The 22,237-nt window shown below is 36.8% G+C and overlaps 1 protein-coding gene across 1 annotated transcript in view; it reads right to left on the reverse strand.

The window, feature by feature from the left end:
- Positions 1 to 6,560: 6,560 nt before the first annotated feature.
- Positions 6,561 to 22,237, reverse strand: part of LOC132115385 (phosphatidylethanolamine-binding protein 4-like) — a 164,896-nt gene continuing 149,219 nt past the window's right edge. Inside the window, exons 4-6 of the mRNA XM_059523834.1 lie at positions 22,168 to 22,213; positions 21,533 to 21,649; positions 6,561 to 6,769 (exon numbers count right to left, since the gene is read on the reverse strand). Coding sequence (XP_059379817.1) covers positions 6,678 to 6,769; positions 21,533 to 21,649; positions 22,168 to 22,213 — 255 coding nt within the window. The 3' untranslated portion in view covers positions 6,561 to 6,677. The remainder of the gene's footprint in view (positions 6,770 to 21,532; positions 21,650 to 22,167; positions 22,214 to 22,237) is intronic.

A 22,237-nucleotide genomic window follows, 5' to 3' on the forward strand; every position in this document is an offset into this window, starting at 1 on the left:
CTCAAAATATATTTTTGTGTTCAGCACAAGAAAGAAACTCACACAGGTTAGGAACAATTTCAGATTTTAATTTTCAGATTTTATATTTATTTGGGGTGTGTGTGGTGGACTATCCCTCTAAGTGTTGAAATACTTTTCTGGCATATGCATATATTTATTTAAAGACAATTCATTGGATGCATCCATCCATCCATCCATCCATCCAATGAACAATTCCTTCCATTAACTTCATTAACCGTCCCCAGTAATCCCCAACAACCGTACGACTGCCAAATCAACAACACTCCATTCTGAACTCTGGAATTATCTGCCTTGGCAATTGATACATAAACAGTGCAGTAGTATTAGCTGACAGATATGGCCTAATGAAGTAAAAAAACGGAGTGTGTGGGAGGGGGTCTGAATCATGCTGTGTGTTCTGGGGGCCACAATAAATAAACGCAGACTGAAACACACTCGAGGGGGACTCCAAAGTCTAATTTCTAACTCAGTGGGCAAGATGCAACGTGTGTAGGTGAGCTGCTAAAATGACGCTGTGAATCTGTCATTGGGGAATCTGAAGGGGATCTCCCCCACTCCCACTTTATGTCCCAGATATGAATATATGATCTGATCCAATGATGGGAATGTATCATTGTTCGTTGAGCCAAGAATGTTGACAATGCAACAGGCCATTTCCAAGGTACAGTACACTTGAAATCTGGTGTTGTCACATTAAATCAAATGCCTGTGAGTCGGTATTCTTGAAAGATGTGCTAAAATTAGGTCACTCTTCTGTTTTCTTTGGAGAGACAAATTCAGTGAACTTCTGTAGCATCTATTTATGTAAGTGTATACTTTTATAAATGAGAGCCCCTTCATTCATACCAAATGAGGAAATGTACACATACTTCATTAGCACAGTGGCAGCAATACTGAAAAATAGTAATGGAGACTTAAAAATTTGAATATTACTTTTTATAGACTAAATAGAGGAAGTAAAGACTCTATTTCCACTGACTGAACCCATGACGTGTGCCAGCACTTGTGTATACTGATGATGAGGCGGTCAGTGTTCATTCAACAGGATGAAACAAAAATATTCAAAACAAACAATGATTTTCATATTGCTGATGCTTGGAAACATAACCGTAACCTGGTGCATCGCAACCTTTTTGACCGCAATGTCCTCCATTGTTATATGTGTGTGTGTGTGTGTTTGTATATATATATATATATATATATATATATGAAGAGTTCAGATGCAAAAGCCTCCATCTGAAATCTTCATCTAAAATTAGGATTTTTATCAGGCTCCTATATTTATGTTCAGTTATTTCACTTTAATAGCCTGGAAAAGGACCTGCACATTGCCACTTAGAGGCTTTTGCATATGAACTCTTCATATATATATATAATTTTTTTTTCCTCACAGACAATTTTAATATTTAAGCACTTAAGTACTGTACATCCACATTCAATGAACAAACAGAGCTTGTGCAGAAAACAGAGAAAAATACAGAAAAGTCAAACACACAATCAACAAGATTGCAGTTCATTATAGAAAATCCACATAATATCTTAATTAATAAGCAATATAAATCATGCTGTACTTTTAAAATTTTGTTGAACATTTTTCAGTTTTTCACAACAGTCCTTCTGAAATGGCAAACCAAATTTCGAAAGACCTTAAAGTCAGGTGAGCACACATAAACAAATAAAAGCATTATAAATACATTCTGACCTTTCTAAATGTCTCCAACCGTTGCATCCTTACATAGCTGTTTTAGTGGAAAATCATCCTGCTATTGGCCACACTTATCTCCTCAGCGCCTGATCCCAACAGTTCTTCCAGGGATGCAAAACCGATGAGGGAGTTCCCTACTAGGAAAAGTACGGTTTGTCAGGGCACTTTCCTAAGGGAAGCCTTTTCATGGAGTCCAGTCTGGAAAAACTGCCTAACACCTGTCGAGCTCCGCTTGTGTTTTTATTTCCACAACTATTATTGACTAGAGTTTGACTATGGAATGGTTACGGGCTGAAAAGGACTCCCCTCATGCATTTTGCATGTAGGGATTCCAGGGAAGCGTTCTCTTATCCTAAATCTTGATCTCACTAATTTCAATATGCGGTGGAAAGATACAAGGCCGCGACGAGTGTATAATCAAATTAGGTTAGTGTCTTTCCAGGCTGCGCGAGGGGCATTTCCAGTAGCTGTTCCTCACTGCTATTATATCCCAGAGCCGAGGCTTATTACTACAGGCTGATGGGAAGGTTATTCATATAAATAAGAGAACACTTATTTAGGGACTGTCAGATGGCACAATACAGTCTGTACTGTACAGTGCTTATTGTCAGGACAGCATGCAAAACTATGGTACAAGCGAGTGTGAAATATAGAACACATTAAAAAAGTCATCTATGTTATTAATTTTTAATTACATATATTTAAAATCAGTTCAGTGTCTCTTCATTCAAAACCATTTGAGCCTTATATATGAAGTTTGGGCAAATCAATTGGTAATTGAATGGAATTTAATTTTCATTATTATTATTTTTGTGATAATGTTATCAGTTCAGATTAGTCTAAAAATGCACATTTTAATCTTATTGATGTGCCAGCAGTTGATTTAGCAATTTTTTTTTCTTGATCTTTAGTTGTATATAATAACTTTTTTTTTATTATTACCCATTTTACCCAAATTTCTAAATTTACCCTTCAATCCAATCCATCCAAATGTGCTCCAGTCGAGGTTTTGTTTAATTCTGTCCCTGGAGGGCCAACATACTGCAGAGTTTAGCTCTAACACTAATAAAATACACCTGAGTGCTATTTGTCAGGCTAGAGCTAAACTCTGGAGGACATCGGCCCTCCAGGAGCAAGACAGGACACATCAATTTAGTGAGAGTACTTAAAAAGTTTAATTTCAACATTTTACATCTTGCATATATATATATATATATATATGTATATACATATATTACATGAACTTGAATTTAAACTATTATAATATTATTCACTCGATAAGTAGGCTGAAGAAACTGATAAAATCCACTTCCAGAACCTCTAACCTTTATGATTTGACCTTTAACCTTTGTGGTAACAAAATATCTCATGGCTGATCTACTTTCACTACCTGTTGACCTTTAAAAGTATTAATTAATAAAAAAATATTTGCTTATTTGGCTAGTGCAGCATCCCTGACCTTTCACTGCTGCCGATCCTCGAGAAGCTTGAGGAACTGATAAAATGTTTTTTTTTCTTCTTGTGTGTGTGTGAGAGACCACTGAAGTCTGAGAAAATAAACAAATGCACACAGGACAAACTGATCAATGCTCTTCTGAGTTCATGCAGGGGACATGGTGAGACTCACCAAAGACTGGCTTAACCAGCCACAGCACAAAAACCTGCAGGAGCCCTGTGTGTGTGTGTGTGTGTGTGTGTGTGTGTGTGGCACTCCAGGTCGGGGGATGTGAGAGAAATGATCTGTCCGTCTGTGAAAGTATGAATGCATGTGAGAGTGTGCCAGAGCGTGTGTGTGTGTGTGTTGCCTGCTCGATTAAACCACTAACCTACATTGATCATGTCCACATCAAAGTACCTTCGCTAAATCCTGGCCCTTTTTCCAGACATCTGGTGTATTGATATCAACCTGTCCTCTGAGACAGAAATGCTCAACTGCAGCCCATAGGTTTTTGTTTTTTCTCCGGAGAGGAGCTTTTGTGACCCAGACTTACACACCCAGTAGTGAAGCTGAGAGGGATTACATGCTATAGACATTATGAATCAGAGAGACTTCACACAATACAGCTCTGCAGTGCATTGTAATGATGTATTATGATGCTCAATACAACAATTGATAGTTTGAGTGATTTGAGCATTGCAGTAACAGATTACTTTTATATATGAATTCGTTAACAAATGAAGTGGAGAGGGATTATTATCATTCTATGAATAAATTATATAAGAAAATAAATAAATTAATTAACAAAAAACAGTAACAGCACCAGCAACAATAATATGATTATGTATCAGAAGAAAACAATATATTTGTTAAATATATATGTTTTTATATTTGTTTATAATACAATTATTATATGTAATTATTAATTATTATTTTAAGAATACCAGTGATATTAATAATAATACATATACTCCTGCTATTATGTTAATAATGATAAATAGGGTTTTTGGTTTCAGTACAGGCCACGATAAATAAATGAATGAATACTATTTTTTTATTTAGCATTATGTAATCTTTGATTTTTATTTTATTTTATTTTTTATTATTTACTTCTGGAACGGAATTATATATTTTATTATTATTATTATTATAGGAACACTACACACAGTAACACATAAATGTGTGTGTGTGTGTGTGGGGGGGGGGGGTGTTGTGCTATATATATATATGTGTGATATGTCTGAGATCAATTTAAACTTTTTTTTTTTTTTGTGGAATTGTCCGCTTTTTTTTTGCATGTCTATAATTATTACATAAGTCTGCTCAGAAAAAACGCTCTATGAAAATGCTTTCCCCAAAATAAACAAAAAATTACCCAGGCGAGATAAAACCTGTTACAAAAAGTGAAGTTACAGAGAAGTTTCTGTTTCTTTTGTAAATGTGTGCATATGTAAAACCACAATAATAATAAGCAAAAAAAAAAAAAAAAAAAAGGCTCGCCGTGAACCCGTGCCACTTCTGTCTGTCCTGAAGTAACACGTGGAGAGTATTTTGGTCGTAGTTCCACTGCGGCTTGACACCCCCACCCCCCCTTTACTTCCTCTATTGCCCCTGACGTACATCCTGCCGTTCTGCCTGCCTTTCCACACACTCTTTCTAAAGTGTGACAGCGCTGCTGCTACTTTCACACCTCTGTTTCTGTCCATCTTTTCTTGTTCATCTGTCTAGATCTTTCACATGCAAATATGCATGAAGTCATCATGTTCAACCTCCACTGCACGTCTAACCTCAGAGCGGCCAGAGAGCGCTAACAGCATTACCGTTGGTTTGTGTGGTAGTCTGGAAGAGTCCGGGCCTGCTTTCACTGCCAAGAAAACAGGTATGCTACACTACGGCGGTTTGTAAGTGAGGGTGGATTATGTAAGAAAGCCAGAGAAATAGACTGTGTGTGTGCACACGTGATTTGATTGTATCTTGTCTTTGTGATCTGGAACTATTGAGTTCTGTCTAAAAAGCTACTGAGCTGCCTACCTAGACAGTAATAGTTTTACAGTTATATTGTCGACATAAAAGGCTGTTCTGAAAGTTTGAAGGCTGGACATTGCTTCCTCATTTTACTCAAAGCTTGCATCACATGTCCTTTTGAGGAAATGCCAATTTCAGAATACACTGCACAAAAACTCCATCCAAGATGGTGGTTGAGTAGAAAACAATCTGGGGTGATTTGCCCTAATGTGGGACATTTTTTGCATTTCATATTTCTGTGACATATCGGGATGTGTAACCAAAACATTAAACCTTACCTTACGATTATATTTAATTAAACACTCAAACATGTTGGTAACATGGCTTGGCCAAAATGTTGCACTTGATACACACTGATTACAGCCAATGGGCAGCTAGCATGTACGTTCAGCGTCTGTGTGAAAGGAAACAACTCTCCAGACCAGCAGGTGGCAGTAGCCTATATTCATCATTTTAAAAATGACAACCAAAACTAGGACTGCTGATATACAAACTGTAAACAAAGCACATCTTGCTTACCATTCTGAATATTATTCATGTCAATAACTTTCTTCATTCCAGACAGCCATGTATTTTCTCAGCCAATCAGAGTGATCTGTTTCAACATGCTCAATCAGCTGAAGGGGTCAGATTAGTGGTGATGGTGCTGAACAAAAACTGCATTAACAGATCATTAAATGATGGCTCAATGTTGACCGAGTGTGTCATGGCCTTTAGAGGAACAACAGCTTGTCACTGGGGCAGTACCCCTAAAGGGACAACTTTAAAAATGTGCATATTAGTAATGTAGGATAGCAATATGTACCATTACACCTCATACACTCCGGGACGAGTGTGTGTTTGGCAAGACCATTTTGTGCTTGAGCGCCACCAAGTCGTGGAAAAATGGGAAAAATAACACTAGTGTTAACACCACTGTATAAATTAAATATAGATTTTTAGCACAGCTGTTTTGTTGTTTGATGATCATTAATGACAGCGGCAGTATTTATAGGCTGCTGTCCCTTTAAGACCTGATGCAAGGATCTGATATAATGATACACATCACATCCCATTTCTTTCTCAGCTGTTTTAATTCACTTGAGACATAACTGACTGTGTTTACCTGAATGATTGTCTCATGATTTTATGTGTATGTGTCTGTACAGAGGATTCAGAAGAGGATTTGTGTGTGTGTGGCTAGAGAACTGCGCGCGAGTTACCAATCAAGTTTCGCCTTTTCTCTCTGGAATTGTTTAATATGAGCTTGCTCGTGTAAATATATACTAATGATAAACATATACACTATTATGGTAAAATTTTGCAATTAATTTGTGGATCACATGTTATAATTCAGACATGAGGAAAAAGATAATCTTTTATTAGTTTAACATTCACCTAAATACTAAGGTGCAATACATTCATTCTGGATACTGGGAGAAAACCAAGCCATAGAGTGTGTGAAAGCCAGAGGTCAAAGTTGAGTGGCAGGTAGGTTGGAGGTGTCCTCTAGTCCTTGTGGTTTTGGGTGAGGAACTGGAGTGACGCTACTGGTCTAGCCAGACCAAACTTTTCAACAAATGCCTGCGGATCCCAGTTACCTAGAAAACCAAGAACAAAGACGGTCTTTACTCTCGTCTGTGACTGAATGTTTCTGACCCACTGTAACAAACTGCAAACATGAAAATAACAACAACCTTTCTATATGACCCAGCCCAGCTTCCTCTTTCAATGAAAAAATCAACACAGCTCATCAAACTATTTCATGAGTTCTTTTAAACATATGTGCCACATGGTAAAAATGTATCCTAAAATGTGTAATTTCATAATTAATTTCAATGAACGAATGAATCTATTATATTTATATATTTTATCTATTGCTATTATGTTTCTTTATTGCTATATAAAACAATTATAACTATTATTTTAACTTTTTTATTTATTGATGTACATAAATCAGAGTAATTCTTTTTTTATTGCTACTGTTATTTATTTATTGTTGTAAATAAATAAATATTGTTTTTGCTATTTACATTGTTATTAATGCTATTACTTGTTGTTACTTTATTGCTAAACATAAATGATTGATTAAACTGATAAATAAATAAATGGGATTAAACAAACTAAATATATAGTGTCAGGTGTTTACTATTAGTGATTTCTCTATTGCTGTAAATTAAATAAACATTATTATTATCATCATATTATTGGTATTATCATTACTTGTTTATTGCTGTACATAAATCAATAAACAGCAAAAAATAAAACAAACACAAACAAATAAATATGATGTGATTTAAGTGTCAGCTAATTTTAATTTTCCATTTGAATTTATTTATAGAGCACAATTCAAAACAACTACTGTGGACCAATGTGCTGAACAAAATAAATAACAACCATTAAACAGAATTCAGACAAAGACAGTCACACACAAAAAAATAATATATAATAATAAAAATGATATTGGCTTTTGTCACAAAACTCAAGCCACTGTCAGCTGCATCATGTGGAACACATGTCCCTTTCACTATTATCTAACTTGGCTTCTCCAGCTAAACCTTTTCATGTAGTTGTTACAAATGCTATATGAACGTGTTTGATGAAGAATCTTGTAATGGCGCACGTGTCTCAGGGCCTTGGTGGGCTGTGAATCACTGCGAGCGCCTCATCTCTAAATAAAACATGCAGCCTGTCACAGTGCTGGAGGTGGCAACATGAGAGAGAGCGTTTTGGCAGGACAACCAGATAAATACCAGACGTAACTCCGGCTGCTATGACAATATCACTTCTCCAATTCCGGCAATAACCACATTCCTAAAAGCAAATGTGAAATCACATTTGGAATAAAGCGGCAAACACAAGACAAAAAAAAAAAAAATGTAAAGTTCTGAATTTGGAGGCTGTTTAATTGTTCTCTTGTGTATATCAAGCAAACTGCAACTGGTGAAATCATTGTAAAACTATTATTTAGAGATGTTTCTAAAACAAACAAATAGATAAAATAATATACTTTGACCCTCCAACCAATCAAAATTATATTGCAGAACAAAAGCAAAGCAGCAACAATACCCATTTAAAATTGCAATTTCTTCCGCTAGCTGCATGCACAGACAAGCACGCGGCCGAGGCGGAAATGCTGTAGTGGTGTGGAGGGAAACCCCGTCCGTGCACACAGCACAGCGCACCACATCCTGGAAAGATCAAATGTGTGTGTGTGTGTGTGTGTGTATGCTTGTTTGTATGTCTGAATGCAAGTGGGTGTGAGAGTATGCAAGTGTGATTTTAAAGGAAAATATCATGCTTTCCACTGCTTGTTGCGGCTACATTATAGCCCACCAGGCACCTCAAATTAACAACTATATGCATTTAACATTACATTTATGCATTTAGCAATAACAAGATCAAGGTATATATACTTTAGCAAGTTTGTTCCTTAGAAATTAAACTTGTGACCCCAAAAGTTGGCTGCTATGAACTTAAACTCACCCAAAAATGAAAGATCTGTCATCATTTACTCATCCTCAAGTTGTTCCAAACCTGTATAAGTTTCTTTCTTCTGTTGAACATAAAGGACGATTGCAAATAATACTAATAACCAAGCAGTTCCTGGTAGCCATTGATTTCCATAGTATGGAGAGAAAAAGTACTATGGAGGTTAGTGAGGACCAGAAACTGTTTGGTAACCACCATTCTTCCAAATAGTTGTGTGCGTGTGTTCAGCAGAAGAAAGAAAAACATACAGGTTTCGAATCCCTTTAAGATTTGTCCATAACTAATAGAAGCTGATGTGCTGATTGTAAGACAGAGAGGTGTGTGTGCATGTGATTCATTGTGTGTTGTGTGTGAGGATGTCTGGTTTCTCTCTCATTGAGTGTTAGAAATGGAGTAAAGTGACCCAGCATTATGAGGTCATGTGACCTTTAGGCCTCTGGACCTGAGAACATGAGGAGATAATGTCCCTCCTCTGCAGATCACAACCCCTGTTTGATCCCACTACAGCCAGGGCATCACACACACACACACACACACACACACACACACACACCTGTACCTGGCCACTAGCAGACTCTCATCAGATGTAACACATTCTCAAAAGTCCTCATGCAGAAAAGCCTACAGATTTCAACAATGACACAGAATCAGCAAGTAACATATATAATTAAATGTTTGTTAGTTTTTTTAAGTAGAAAGACTGAAACAGTATTTTCTTGTAAAACATTGTTTGTAGGTGAGAATTAAAAAAAAGAAAGAAATAGAAATAGCAAACGCCTCCTCAACAACGCAGTTCATTTACTGTAACCTTGATGTCTTTAGGACAAAAATATGCGGGATGAGTTCATACTATCCCTCAGTGTGAGCACTAGCATGGCAGTGATAGCAAACAGTGCTAATACAGACAGATGTAGATCAACCGGACTGAACCACAACCAGTGAGTCACAACTAAACTATGTCTGGATTACGACAAAGTGACATCAGTTCGATGCAGCGAGTAGGCAAGTGTTTGGTTGACCTGTTTATGAGCTGCTATAAAAATCAAGACATCATTGATTGTATACAGCTCACAGTTTATTCAGGACTCAAAAACAGGCCGGCGGGGAATCCCCGATGTAAGCTGAGGTTAACTGGGGAAACAGACCATCAGTTTTGTCCTCTGGCCTCTGCTGCTATTGGTGACAGGTTGTTGACAGCTATCACTCGATGTCATCATGGAGTAAAGGGGGCGGAGAGTGTTGGCTAACGTGCTGATTTACAATCGCTCTAAAAATAGCGCACTTCTTTGTGTTTGCGTTAATTTCGTCTCTTTCCATTTCTCAATCTGTCGACTCATGGAAAACGGAGATAGGAAGTGGGGAGTGATGCGGCACTTTCTTCCTCCACTTGACTCCACCCTTTCTTGTCTGTCTTTTGATTTGTGCAATTCAGGAAATGCAGTCTGTAAGCTCGGTAAGATATCTTTGTTACAGAAGGGAGCAGTGTTTCGTGAGACACACACGATATGCACTGGTGACAGTGCGGCTGGACAGCATTAAAGGAATAGTTCACCCAAAAAAATGAAAATTTGCTAAAAATGTACTCACCCTCAGGCTATTCAAGATGACTTTGTTTCCTCATTGTAACAGATTTTGAGAAATTTCAGCATTGGATCACTTGCTCACCAATGAATCCTCTGCAGTGAATGGGTGCCATTACAATAATTAATCCACACCACTTCAGTCCATCAATTAATGCCTTGTGAAACAAAAAGGTGAATTTAAGAAACAAATACATCATTAAAGTTTTAACTTGAAACTAATGCTTTTGGCCAAAATACAAGTCCATAATCCATAACTCTTCCCCCAGTGAAAATGTCCAGCCACTTTTGTCTCTCACATCAAAATCCACCAACATTTTAACTGTTGTGAACTGTTTTCAATTGTAAACTGTGCTTGATCTTTGCATATTTCTCTCCTGATTCAGCCAACATGACTTTTTCACTGGAGGAAGTGTAATTCACCCTTCGCAGGGAGTTTGATTGACAGGCGATCTGACCAATCATAACGCATTTTATCCGACAAACAAACCAGACTGGTGAATTTGTAGATTAATGGACTTGAACATAAAAACATGCTGTGTACTGATGTCTTTCTGCAGTTGAAACAAGATACCTTCTGATGTTCATTCATGTTTATTTCTTGTTAGAATTAGACTATATTTATAGTATGAATTATTTAAAAAGATTAAATTTTTACTGCGTGAGAACATGATGTGTGGCATGAGAGAGCCATGGCTTGTCAGACGGGGGTGGGTCTTTGCGAAGGGTCAATTATGGATCATTGACTTTTATTTTAATAAGTTAACAATGTCTTAATGGTAGATTTGTTTCTTAAAAACACGCAACTTTTCAATTCACAAGATGTTAACTGATGGACTGGATTGGCGTGGATTATTCTGATGTTTTTAGCAGCTGTTTGGACTCTCATTCTGACCAAAAAAGCCATATTAGGCTTTTTTTTTTCTCGGATCACAAAAGAAGACATTTTATATATATATATATAAATACAAAAAGGATTAAAGTATCATAAAACGATCCCATGCAACTCGTTCCATATTCCAAGTGCTCTTAAGACATATGGTAGGCTTTGACAAGAAACGAATTGAAAATGTAATCTATTATTAAGCGAAAATCTTCAGTCATCACATTCATGCATTTCTATGAGAGTGCATCAGCTCGCACACAACCAAGACATAAAGCATCAAAACAAATAAATTCATGACACGAAACACAAATCCTTTCTTCTCTGAGGTTAACATATCTGTTCTCGGACAGTCTGACAGGATTATACAGCCTAGAAAGTGTGCAAAGAGCACTCCGTCTACAATCACTATCCATCTGTCATTCACTTCCATTCATCGCCATCTCACAACGTTCTGTTAATTAATGAAGCTGTCTGCACTGCACAATCAGTCTCTTATTTACATTGTATCTACACATTTATATCATGAGAGGATTCGCAAGCAGCACTTGACAAAAACTTGGTATTTTGAGTGGTGAGTAAACATTTGACGCTCTCCAGAACACAAATACACACTGGAGCATTCTCCAGATATGTTTTGCCAATATCATATGGGGCCCCTTGATTCCCCGGGGCGCTAAGCGGTAATAACAATGTAATAACATTCCACAATATTAGAGTTTTTACTGTTTCTTTGATTAAATTCAGCCTTGTTTAGCATAAGAGACTTCTTTCTTTGTGTGTGTGTGTGTGTGTGTGCGTTTTGTAAAGGGGCCTGAAATAAAGACTTTGATATTGTGGTATTTCTGGTGTGGGCATTACCCTGTCTGAAGCCTGCAATACTGACATGCTTGCAGGAGGTGTCTATCTGTGTGCGTTTGTGAGAAAATATTCAGGAGTTCTTGCTAATGTATACAGAGCTAATGCTAATGTATACAGACATTTGTCAAAAAATGAATAACAGTAGCGGTCCACTCCAGCACTGCCGACTCTCATCGTCACTTCTCATCAATCTTAATACAAGAGGGGCTGTCAAATGAGAGAGGCTATATTCTGCACTTTTGTAACATTTTACAGCCCAATTATAATCTTACACTGAAAAAAAAAACTGGTGTAAACAGTTTTCACTCAGAAATTGATAGTACACTTCACAGTTAGTTATAAAGAAATGGCAAGTGACACTGAATTAAACATGAAATTAGTAGAAAGACTGAAATAATATTTTCTTGTAAATGTACTCCAATAATCCTTATCTTATTTAAATTCAAATAATAACTTTTTACAGTGTAGACGAGGCTTTTTGAACCTAAAACTTTTGTTGTTTAATTTTAGCTGACCAAATTTCCATCATTTAATACATTTTAATATATTTGCGACTTTAGACAAACTGTATTTAATGGCTGTCAAAGAGAAAATATGTTTTATGGTGTAGTTACAGCATCTACCAGCAGGGGCTAATGCTATTTCCAACAGCTTGCTTTATTTCCACTGAATGAATAAGAAATAAACGGGAAACCCACAGGTCGCGTGTGGCATCGCAGGTATTGATGGATCCTATGGGGAAGCTGCGTCGCACCCTGGTCAAAGAGGTTTTGATTAATGACTGAATCAGTTAGTGGGAGGAAGACTCATATGAGTCCATTACTACACTGCAGCACTGCTAATGGCTTCAATTACAGGCCGGTAACTAGTGCTGAGCTCACACAATTCTGCTGAAGTGGACTATGAGCGCATGGCGCTAGATAGCCATGGAGGAAAATGGTAATGAATTATCTAAACGTCCAGTTACAGTTACATACCTCGTCTCTGGTGGATTTCTACAGAACTGCACTTTTCTTTTATAACTAGAAGTACACATCGCAACCAATGGTCAAAACATTCATGTGCACTCATGGTCAAGAGGCGAAAAGTATTCCTCAGCTTCCTTAATGTGGCCTGTTTCTCTATCGATTGCCATGCAACAATAATCATGCATTCTGATAAAGAAAAACAGATATGATGCTTAAAAAAAAGATCAAAAAGTCATACTGACCCCAAACATATAAACGTATTAGGAGTTCAGCAGTGAGGTTACATGTTTGTTTTGAATGTAACGTTCTCTCCCACGCTGTGTAATACCTGTCACCTGAAACGAACTTATGAGTAGGACACAAATATTAGCATAGTCGTTAGCATAGTCAATGACGTATGAATGTCTTTTCCCATTTTCATACATACAATACATACAGATGTCCTCAGTTTCCCAGTCCTCCTCTCTGAACAGATCTGAGTCAGTGTGTAGGCCATGATCTGTGCTGACTCTGAGATGTGCTGCACTGATTACAGACCGACTTCATGCTTTTGAAGTACTCACACTTGAAAGACGAGCGCTTGGCTTTCACTCGGCTCTCATTGTCTTAGCCTATGTTCTCCGCTGTAGCTGTGATTAATATATCCTCGCTGATGTAGTTCATGAAGTATAATGGACATACGGACACGTCGCTGCACTCACCTGACATAATTCACTTTGGGAGCTGGACATTTAGGATAACCAACAACATTGTGAATTTTGCTATAGTATTAAGGATCATTATTTAGGCTAAGATACTGAGGCAGGATAGTTTTAAAACTAAATGATGTACACAACATTTGTGGATATAGTAGGCTAATATATTTGCGAAGTTAAAATCATTTTTTAAAATCGTGTTTTTTTCCTCCATTTCAGTCACTGATGGAGTTTTGGTGCTTTGCCACTGTCGTTTCTGTCTTGCTTAGTTGGGGACACTTAATTTCTTTAAATATTGTTGACTTGATTGCATAGACACTATTTGATCTGAACTGAATCAATGATTAACTGCTTTAAACTGAAAAACTGAGTATTTTCTATTGTCCTCTTGCATTATCGACATTATTTTCCTGTTTAATACTGTAAATCTGCTTTGACAATCTATATTGTATCAAGTGTTTTATATGTATATATATAAAAAAAGACTGTTCTTTTTGAGCTGTATATTTCAAATGAATTCGTTCAAAACACAGATTCAGCGATTCATGAGCATCAAGTGTTTATAGAAGTCCCAGCGAGGCATTTTAAACTTTAAAAGGCATTTGTAAAAATATGTAGTAAAATACAGTTGTTTATTACTGTATATAGCTTATGTTCATTTAGTGTATATTTTATTTTATATATATATATTATTTTATTTATTTTATTTTTTATTTATTTTATTTATTTGATCAAAAATACAGGAAAAATGTCATATAGTGAAATGTTATCGTGATGTAAAATATATATTTTTTTCTATTTTAATATACATTAAAACATTTTTTTTCCAGTGATGCGCAGCTGAATTTCCAGCATCATTACTCCAGTCTTCAGTGTCACATGATCTTTCAGAAATCAGTGTAATATGCCGATTTTTTATCAGTGCTGGAAACTGAAACATTTTTTTCAGGATTCTTTAATGAATAAAAAGTTAAAAAGAAGAGCATTTATTTAAAATATAAATATTTTATAACAATATACACTACCGTTTAAAAGTTTGGGGTCAGTACATTTTTATTATTATTTTTTTTTTTTTTTTTGAAAGAAATTCAAACTTTTATTCAGCAAGGAATGGTTAAATTGTTAAGAAGTGATAGCAAAGATTTATATTGTTAGAAAAGAATAAATGCTGTTCTTTTGAACTTTTTATTCATCAAAGAATCCTGAAAAAGGTATGCAGTTTCCAAAAAAATATTTGGCAGCACAATTGGTAATTCTAATAATAAACCAGCCTATCAGAATGATTTCTGAAGATCATGTGACACTGAAGAGTGAAATTTCAGCTTTGCATCACAGAAATAATTTATATGTAAAAAAAATATTAAAATAAAAACCATTATTTTATATTGTAATAACATTTTGCAATGTATTTTTAACCAAACAAATACAGCCTTGATGAACATAAGAGACCTCTTTTAAAAACATTACTGATCTAAAACATTTGAAAGGTTTCGTGTGTGTATGTGTATGTATATATATATATATATATATATATATATATATATACATACATACATATATATTATTCAATATATATATATTCTTATATATATAGAATATATATTCTTTCTTATTCATTCATTCATTTAATTAATCTTTTTGTTTTCTTTAAATGATAACTGAAAGCTAAATGAAACAGAATGACACAGATATAAGGTGGTTTGATCCCCTCAATTTACTTGTGGTCATATTTTTTGCTGCTGCAGAGTGGATTTCCTGCATACTTGCTATAAATTCCAATAATAACATATAGATAAACACACATGGGGAAAACAAACAAAAAATCTGCTGATGAAACATTACTTTAGCTCTTCTTCACAAGTACAGTGAGTAAACTTATCTTTAAACAATTATTATGCCATTATTATGAACAGATGTGTGCCATTTTAAAATAGAACCCAATACTTCAATGAAGAGTTCATTAGTTCGTAATCTTTCAATTCACAACTCATGTGTCACAGGTAGAGCATCTGAATGAAAGCAGGGCTCCCACACACTCAACGCCGAGAGAGACAGTAAAAATATCCCTCTCTCTGAGACAACTACACTGCCAGCATGCGTGTGTGTGGGAAGCGTGAGAGAGTGAATGTATGTGGGTGGGAGGGTGTTTAGGGACAGTACAAAGCAGTGGGTTGTACACCCTGTGTTTGAGTCTGAAGGCCAACGTGTAAAAGGGTGTGAACAGACGCTGGCATGCCAGCTGGCAGCTCATGACTCTGGGCCCTACGTGCCCATTTGCCACCTCCGCTTGGCTTGACCCGTGGCCTGTGAAACCCCTGGCACAAAGACTGCTATTGAGCAGGATACGGGACGCAGAGGAGGCGTGGGGATTCCCCACCAACACACATCTCTAATGCCCACATGCCACCCGCATGCCACCCATCGCCAATTGTGTAACAACCAGCTGTCACTGTCCTTTCCATGACCCACATTTCTCTTCCTACCCACACACAAACACAAAGCAGAGGCCGCACAGCAGGCATGAAGTGCACCTCTCCCTGTACGCTTGAAGATCAAAGCCCGAGCTGAAATTGAGTTGAGTTCAGCATCAGGGGAAATGAAGAATCACCATTACAGCACTGTGTGTCGAGCGAAGAGTCGGGGAAGTGGGAAATGATCATTAGATGTCTCCACACCCACAGTCAAATGCTCCAAACCCTCCAATTAGATCAATTAGTCAATGAATGTCAGCAGAACATGAGAGATGGGGACTGGTTACAGGCCACATGCAAATCAAACAAGTGTTATTTAGACGGGACTAGTGTTGTCCGAAGTGCCAACGTGGATCCTCTGATTCACACAGCTTTCAAACACTCACCTCTGTGTGTATCTGTGGAAGTGTTCGGCGAAGAGTGTGAAAGATGTGTATCTACAACAAGTTTTTGAAGCGATGATCAATCATAGCCAATCACAGACATAACTGTTCAGCGCGAGAACACAATGGCCAATCAGAGCTGTTTAAGAATCCGCTCAACAGCACTCAAAATGGCAGCCGGAAATGCTGGTATCGTCACATTTGTAAAATTTCAGTACAGATATCGATACTTTTGGCACTAGATGGGACCACTCCATTGATGCAGATGTGGAAATATTCATTTCCAGATGAAACTGAATATTAAACAGAGGGCGTGATTTTATTTTTGCGCTCCTCCTCTCTGTCTCTCACTCATAGCAACCTAACGGTGGAGGGGTGTGTATAAGGATATTCTGCCCGAGCCGTCAAACTGACATCATCAGAACAGGAACGCCATTCCAGATCGGAAGCGAATGGTCAGATTTTGGTTAAAAATTTCCCAGCGGATTAACTTGCACAGAATTATTTTTCACATCAAGACTAGCAATGTGTGCTAGTATAGTAAATAAAGTCCATTTTGATTTTATGCAGTCTTTAACAACTACATTACTAACTATTAATAAGCAGCAAGGACAAGGAGGGCAGATGCCTCCCTCCATATCAGTAGTCATAGAATCCCCAATGTAATATGGAACGAGTGTCGGATAAAATAGCAGATTCAGCGGTATGATTGGTCAGACCGCTGTCAATCAAACTCACTGCGAAGGGTCAATTGAAGATCTGGCAAACTATCCCATGTGTATTTGTCTTTGGTCTCTGGACAGTATCAAAAGTTACTATTTACAACATTTTTCGCAGCATTAAGCAATATAGCCAATCACAGACGTATCTGTTGATTTCTTGAATGCATCGACCAATCAGAAACGTTGTAGTTGATTAGAGTTTTTCATCAAGTGCAGTTATTTAATTCTGGAGCCTGGCCAGAGCTCTACAGACAGCATGTGTTCAGAGCGAGATCCAGTTCAAAGTACCAAATACGTGTGTAAACTTTATTAAGATCTGTTTATATTAACCAGTAATTTCATTTCCAGCAGTATATGACTGGCTTGAATAGTCCCACATCTGATCTTTTTTTCTTCTTCTTCTTGACTTGTCTCGCATTTGGTGTCAACGAGTCAAAACGGATACTGCATCACCATTCAAATTAGCAGAAAGAGTCCAAACTAGTCCATAGTTTAGTAAACGCTGGCAACCTCTTCAAGTTATTATTGACTATGCTGTATTGACTGCTTTGATGTGGTGCAATAAGGTAGGACATTGTTTTGATACTTATATTAAAAACTTTTTTGAGAATTTTTTTTTCCATTTTTTTCTGACTCAACATTTAAATGTCGCCCATGTTGGCAGCTAACAGTTAAAATAGATACTTCAGTCCAACTTCAAAATACTGTCGAGTTGTTTCTTCCTCCCCCTCCTCCTCAGACTCGATGCCCATGCGGGTTGCCAGATTTAGGAAACGAAACAGGAACAAACACAACTGACAATAGAAGGCAACGCGTCTTAAGCCACGGTCACACTTCACTTTTCGTTCCATTGACTTCCATTCATACGTGAATGCATCAGACCGGAAAGCAAGCCCGTGCAAAACGTTTTCGCATTTCACTGCAGTCCAAAGTTCAATCTTTGTGAAATCTGGCCTGTGAATTTGCATCAGGTGACACTGTGTGACCAATGGCAGATCAATATGTTACAGCATCACCTCCTATCTGAATTAAAAGAATATAAATTTAAAACTGCAGTTCTGCAGGAAAGCGGAGTAGATTGTATGTTTTTACATTTTAGGTGTATTATTATTGTTTATGTGTTAAACTTACATTTTTAAAAATACACTGCAGAGCATGACGTCATATCCCGACCGTTGCAATGTCTGAGCGAATTTTCCACGCTCAAAGTGTAGTGCGACCACGGCTTTACACTGTAAGTTAATGAGTTGATTTATCAGTGTTTTAATATGCCTCAGGTTTTTTAGTTGGATGCCGAGGCTTTTTTACATCAGCTAGAATGTGTGATTGCTGACCCAGGCCGTATGATGTGTTTTCCAGCAACTGGCAACCCAGGCAAAAACAGACATTCTGACACAAAACACACATTTCAAGAGTTTCGGAGAAACAAGTATGTGAACTTATCTGCAAACATATTATGATATGGGTATGCTTTTGGACAGTCAAAACAATTACAATTACAGTACATTTAACTCAGGGTTTATGAATGCACAGTGTGAAATGAAGTCTTATGAATATCCAGGATTAATGGTTAACCCGGGTAAATTATGAGCAGTGTGAAATGAGAAACATATTTTCACACATGAAATCGTTCTACACCCCAGGTAATCTGAATTCTGGGTTATCTTGCTTCATGTTTCACACTGCTCATGGTTTACCCGGGGTCAACAATTTAGAATGACCCAGAGATAATTATTTCCTCAAATCAGACGGTTTGTTTGGAAAGTGGGAATTTTTTTAAGCAATCAGCTGATATTTTGGCCTATACGATGAAACCTAAAAAAAAAAGACCATTTTACTTTCGATTTACATTCAAAGAGCAACAACTCCTTGACTTAAGCCAGTAAGGAACCACACACAAGTTAAGAACCATTTATATCTTCTGCAAGCATCTAGTTAAAATTTTGACATCACACACACGTCTTTCTACTCAATGACAAAAATCTAGTAATTATATAATCTCTGGTAGACTGCAGAGAAAAACAAAGACCGCTGGGCAGGAAAACCGAGTAGTATTATTATTAGTATACATTATGCCCGAGGAGGGATTGTAATATCTTCTAATTTAACTTTTTAGGGCTGATACAAAGAGGCCGTTGCATCAATTTGATCAGAATACAAAATACATACAGGAAATGACTGGAGGGGTCCGCAGATGACATCATGGTGGCCTGATCAGAGCCTATGAAAACTACTAATGAGAAAATGATTAGGAAATCAAATTAGGCATCAAGATAACGATATATGTTTTGGCAAAGTCAGACGTGATTTCAGACGGGATTAGAACAACAACAACAACAACAAAAAACATTATTTGTTTGCATATTTTAGTTTTAAATACTGTGATTCTACAAAGGACACTTAATGAAAGGAGATTTTAAAGAGGCCAATGCTTTAAGTTAATATTAGGATGACTTCCTGTCTGCATCATGTCCTGATCCCGTTAGAGATACTATGTGTAATAAAGTCCAATTGGCCATTAAACAAAAAGAGCTTGCAGTTAGCATGTGCACAAACACATGACGCTTTAGTGCTCATGTGAGAAAAACAAGATCAGTTCTATCTAACAACATTTACAGGGCCCATTTACACTTTCTTTACAAAGCATTTTCTGTCCTCTCCACTTAGAAAATGTAAAAAAACAAACAAACAAACAAACAATTATATATAATTATATTATTATATATAAATAAATACATTATTATATATAAATAAATATATATATAATTTATTTATTTATTTGAATGTATGGGATGACTGAATTTTTTCTTGTACATTATTGAAAACTTTTAAAATATAAATCAAAGACAAAAACTTAAATACCTGATTGGTTCGTCTAACCGAGCCAATCACAAGGAAACCTATGTTTTGCAAAAGCAACAAGCAACAGGAATTTGTGTCGAGAGCTTACGTTTCTATTTCTGCTGCATAGCACTTTGTTCAGTCTCATTTTTGAAAATCAATTCAGATTTTTTTTTTTCCAGATTCTTTTTTCTCAGAATTGCAAGAACCAAAATGTCAGAATTGTACGATGTTTTTTCTTGCAATTCACAATTCTTTGTTCCCTCTGAATTCTATATCCAGATATATTCAGAGTAAGGTAAAAAGTCAGAAATGCATAACTTTTATTTTTATTTTTAAATAAATGCAGAATTGTCAGATACAAAGTTGCATTTATTTATTTATGAATTATCCTGTAGCAAAAACAACCTTCCGTTGAAAAAGAGCTTATACACATCACTGAATAGTTGTGGTAGCAGAAGTGGAAGGGCAGGTGTGTGCTGCTGGATAAACACTGAAACTCAGTTCCTAAAGCAGACACACCAAATGCATTTACATTTCCCTAATTAAATTGACTCACTTAAGAGCGATAAGCTTTGGAAACTGTCTTGGCTCTCAAAGATCAAACACTTCCTATAATTCATAAGGCCATCTGTACAGGAAGCCACATAGGCAGAAACCTACAGAACCTTTCAATAGGTACAGAGACCAGTGGAAAAGCATAATTAGTAACAAAGAAAACTAGTTCAAGTAGTGGCTGGTACAGTACTGAATGTGACAAATGGTGTTGTTTGACAAATGTGACTTGATGTAATTTTGCTGTTTTTGTAGCGAGACGATCAGGACATGCTCATCATACACCAAGAGAAGAATCATTCGATTATGCCAGTCATGAAAGCAGGCTGCAGTCTCTGTAAGTGTGCGAACTGCATTCTTTTTGTGAAAAGAAGTATGATGCATATAATAATAATAATAGACTGCGGTGAGCTGAAATGTAACAGATAAGAATATATTGCTGTGTGTATTTAGCCTTAAGTATTATTGGCGCTTTTCAATTCACCTCTTTTATGCGATCCATCATTTAAATATAAATGTTAAATTACAGTGCAATTACATAAAATATAAATTAGAGGCAAACGTCAATGTCTTGCGCTGTGGTATTTGTCATTTCACGTGTTAATTATAAGTTATGCTGAATGGCAAGACCCATATTTTCAGGAAAATCAAAAATAGGTGGTCACACAGTATATAAGTGTATGTATTTGTGTGTGTGTGTGTGTTATAGACTTGTATTTTTTAAATTAAGTGTGACATATTGAAGGGATAGTTCACCCAAAAATCTAAACCCATGTGAATTTGCTTCTTCTGAACGTAAAAGCAGAAATTTAGCACAATTTTTGTGTATTACTATATAAAGGAAGTTCTGGAATGACTTGAGGGTGAGCAAATGACCCCATGATGACCCCATGTGGGTTGTGTGTGTGATTACCCAGTGAGCTCTTCTCCTGTGGGCTGAGGGACAAGCTCTGGCCTTCAGGCTGCTCAAATACGAGGAACTGGTAGCGGTGGAGTCCAATGCCTTGGGGTGGAGTGGGACGGGTGTATACTAAAGACCAAAAAAAAAACAAGAACAAATCTGTTTCAGAACTCCTAATGAGTGTTCGTTTAATTGTAACCTACTAAAATCTATTTTCAAATGTTTTACGTCAGAAAAACAGGCTGAAGAAAATGTGAGAGCAGTGCTTCTCCAGTACATGCTACAGTAGGGTGTTTTTTGGGATGTTACTTGAGCACACCCAGCCTCAGATGGCACACTCCGCAGACGGGCCACCCAAAGTCTGCTCACTGTTCGTCTGATGCACCTCATATTCATTCTGTATACTTTAATCTGCTAGGCTGGTTTTACACAACTTCCAGGATTAGGGGCAAATAGGCTCTTAATTAATCAGCTGAGAAAACAAAGTACCAGGCTGATACAACAAGCACTTTTAAATAGGAAATAATCACAGGATATGGCTATGGCTACTCAAAACTTAAAAGATCCCGAGTTTAATATTTAGGATTAGAGGTTAGTTGAAACATGCAATTGCAATAACAATACATGCAAAAGAAAGAAACACTGACCGGATAGTTCAACACCGCTGACATCTCCCCTCTCTAGAGCTTCCCCCTGAAGAAAGACACATGAGAGAAA

This window comes from Carassius carassius, chromosome 34 (genome assembly GCF_963082965.1).
Source record: "Carassius carassius chromosome 34, fCarCar2.1, whole genome shotgun sequence".
Taxonomy (NCBI): domain Eukaryota; kingdom Metazoa; phylum Chordata; class Actinopteri; order Cypriniformes; family Cyprinidae; genus Carassius; species Carassius carassius.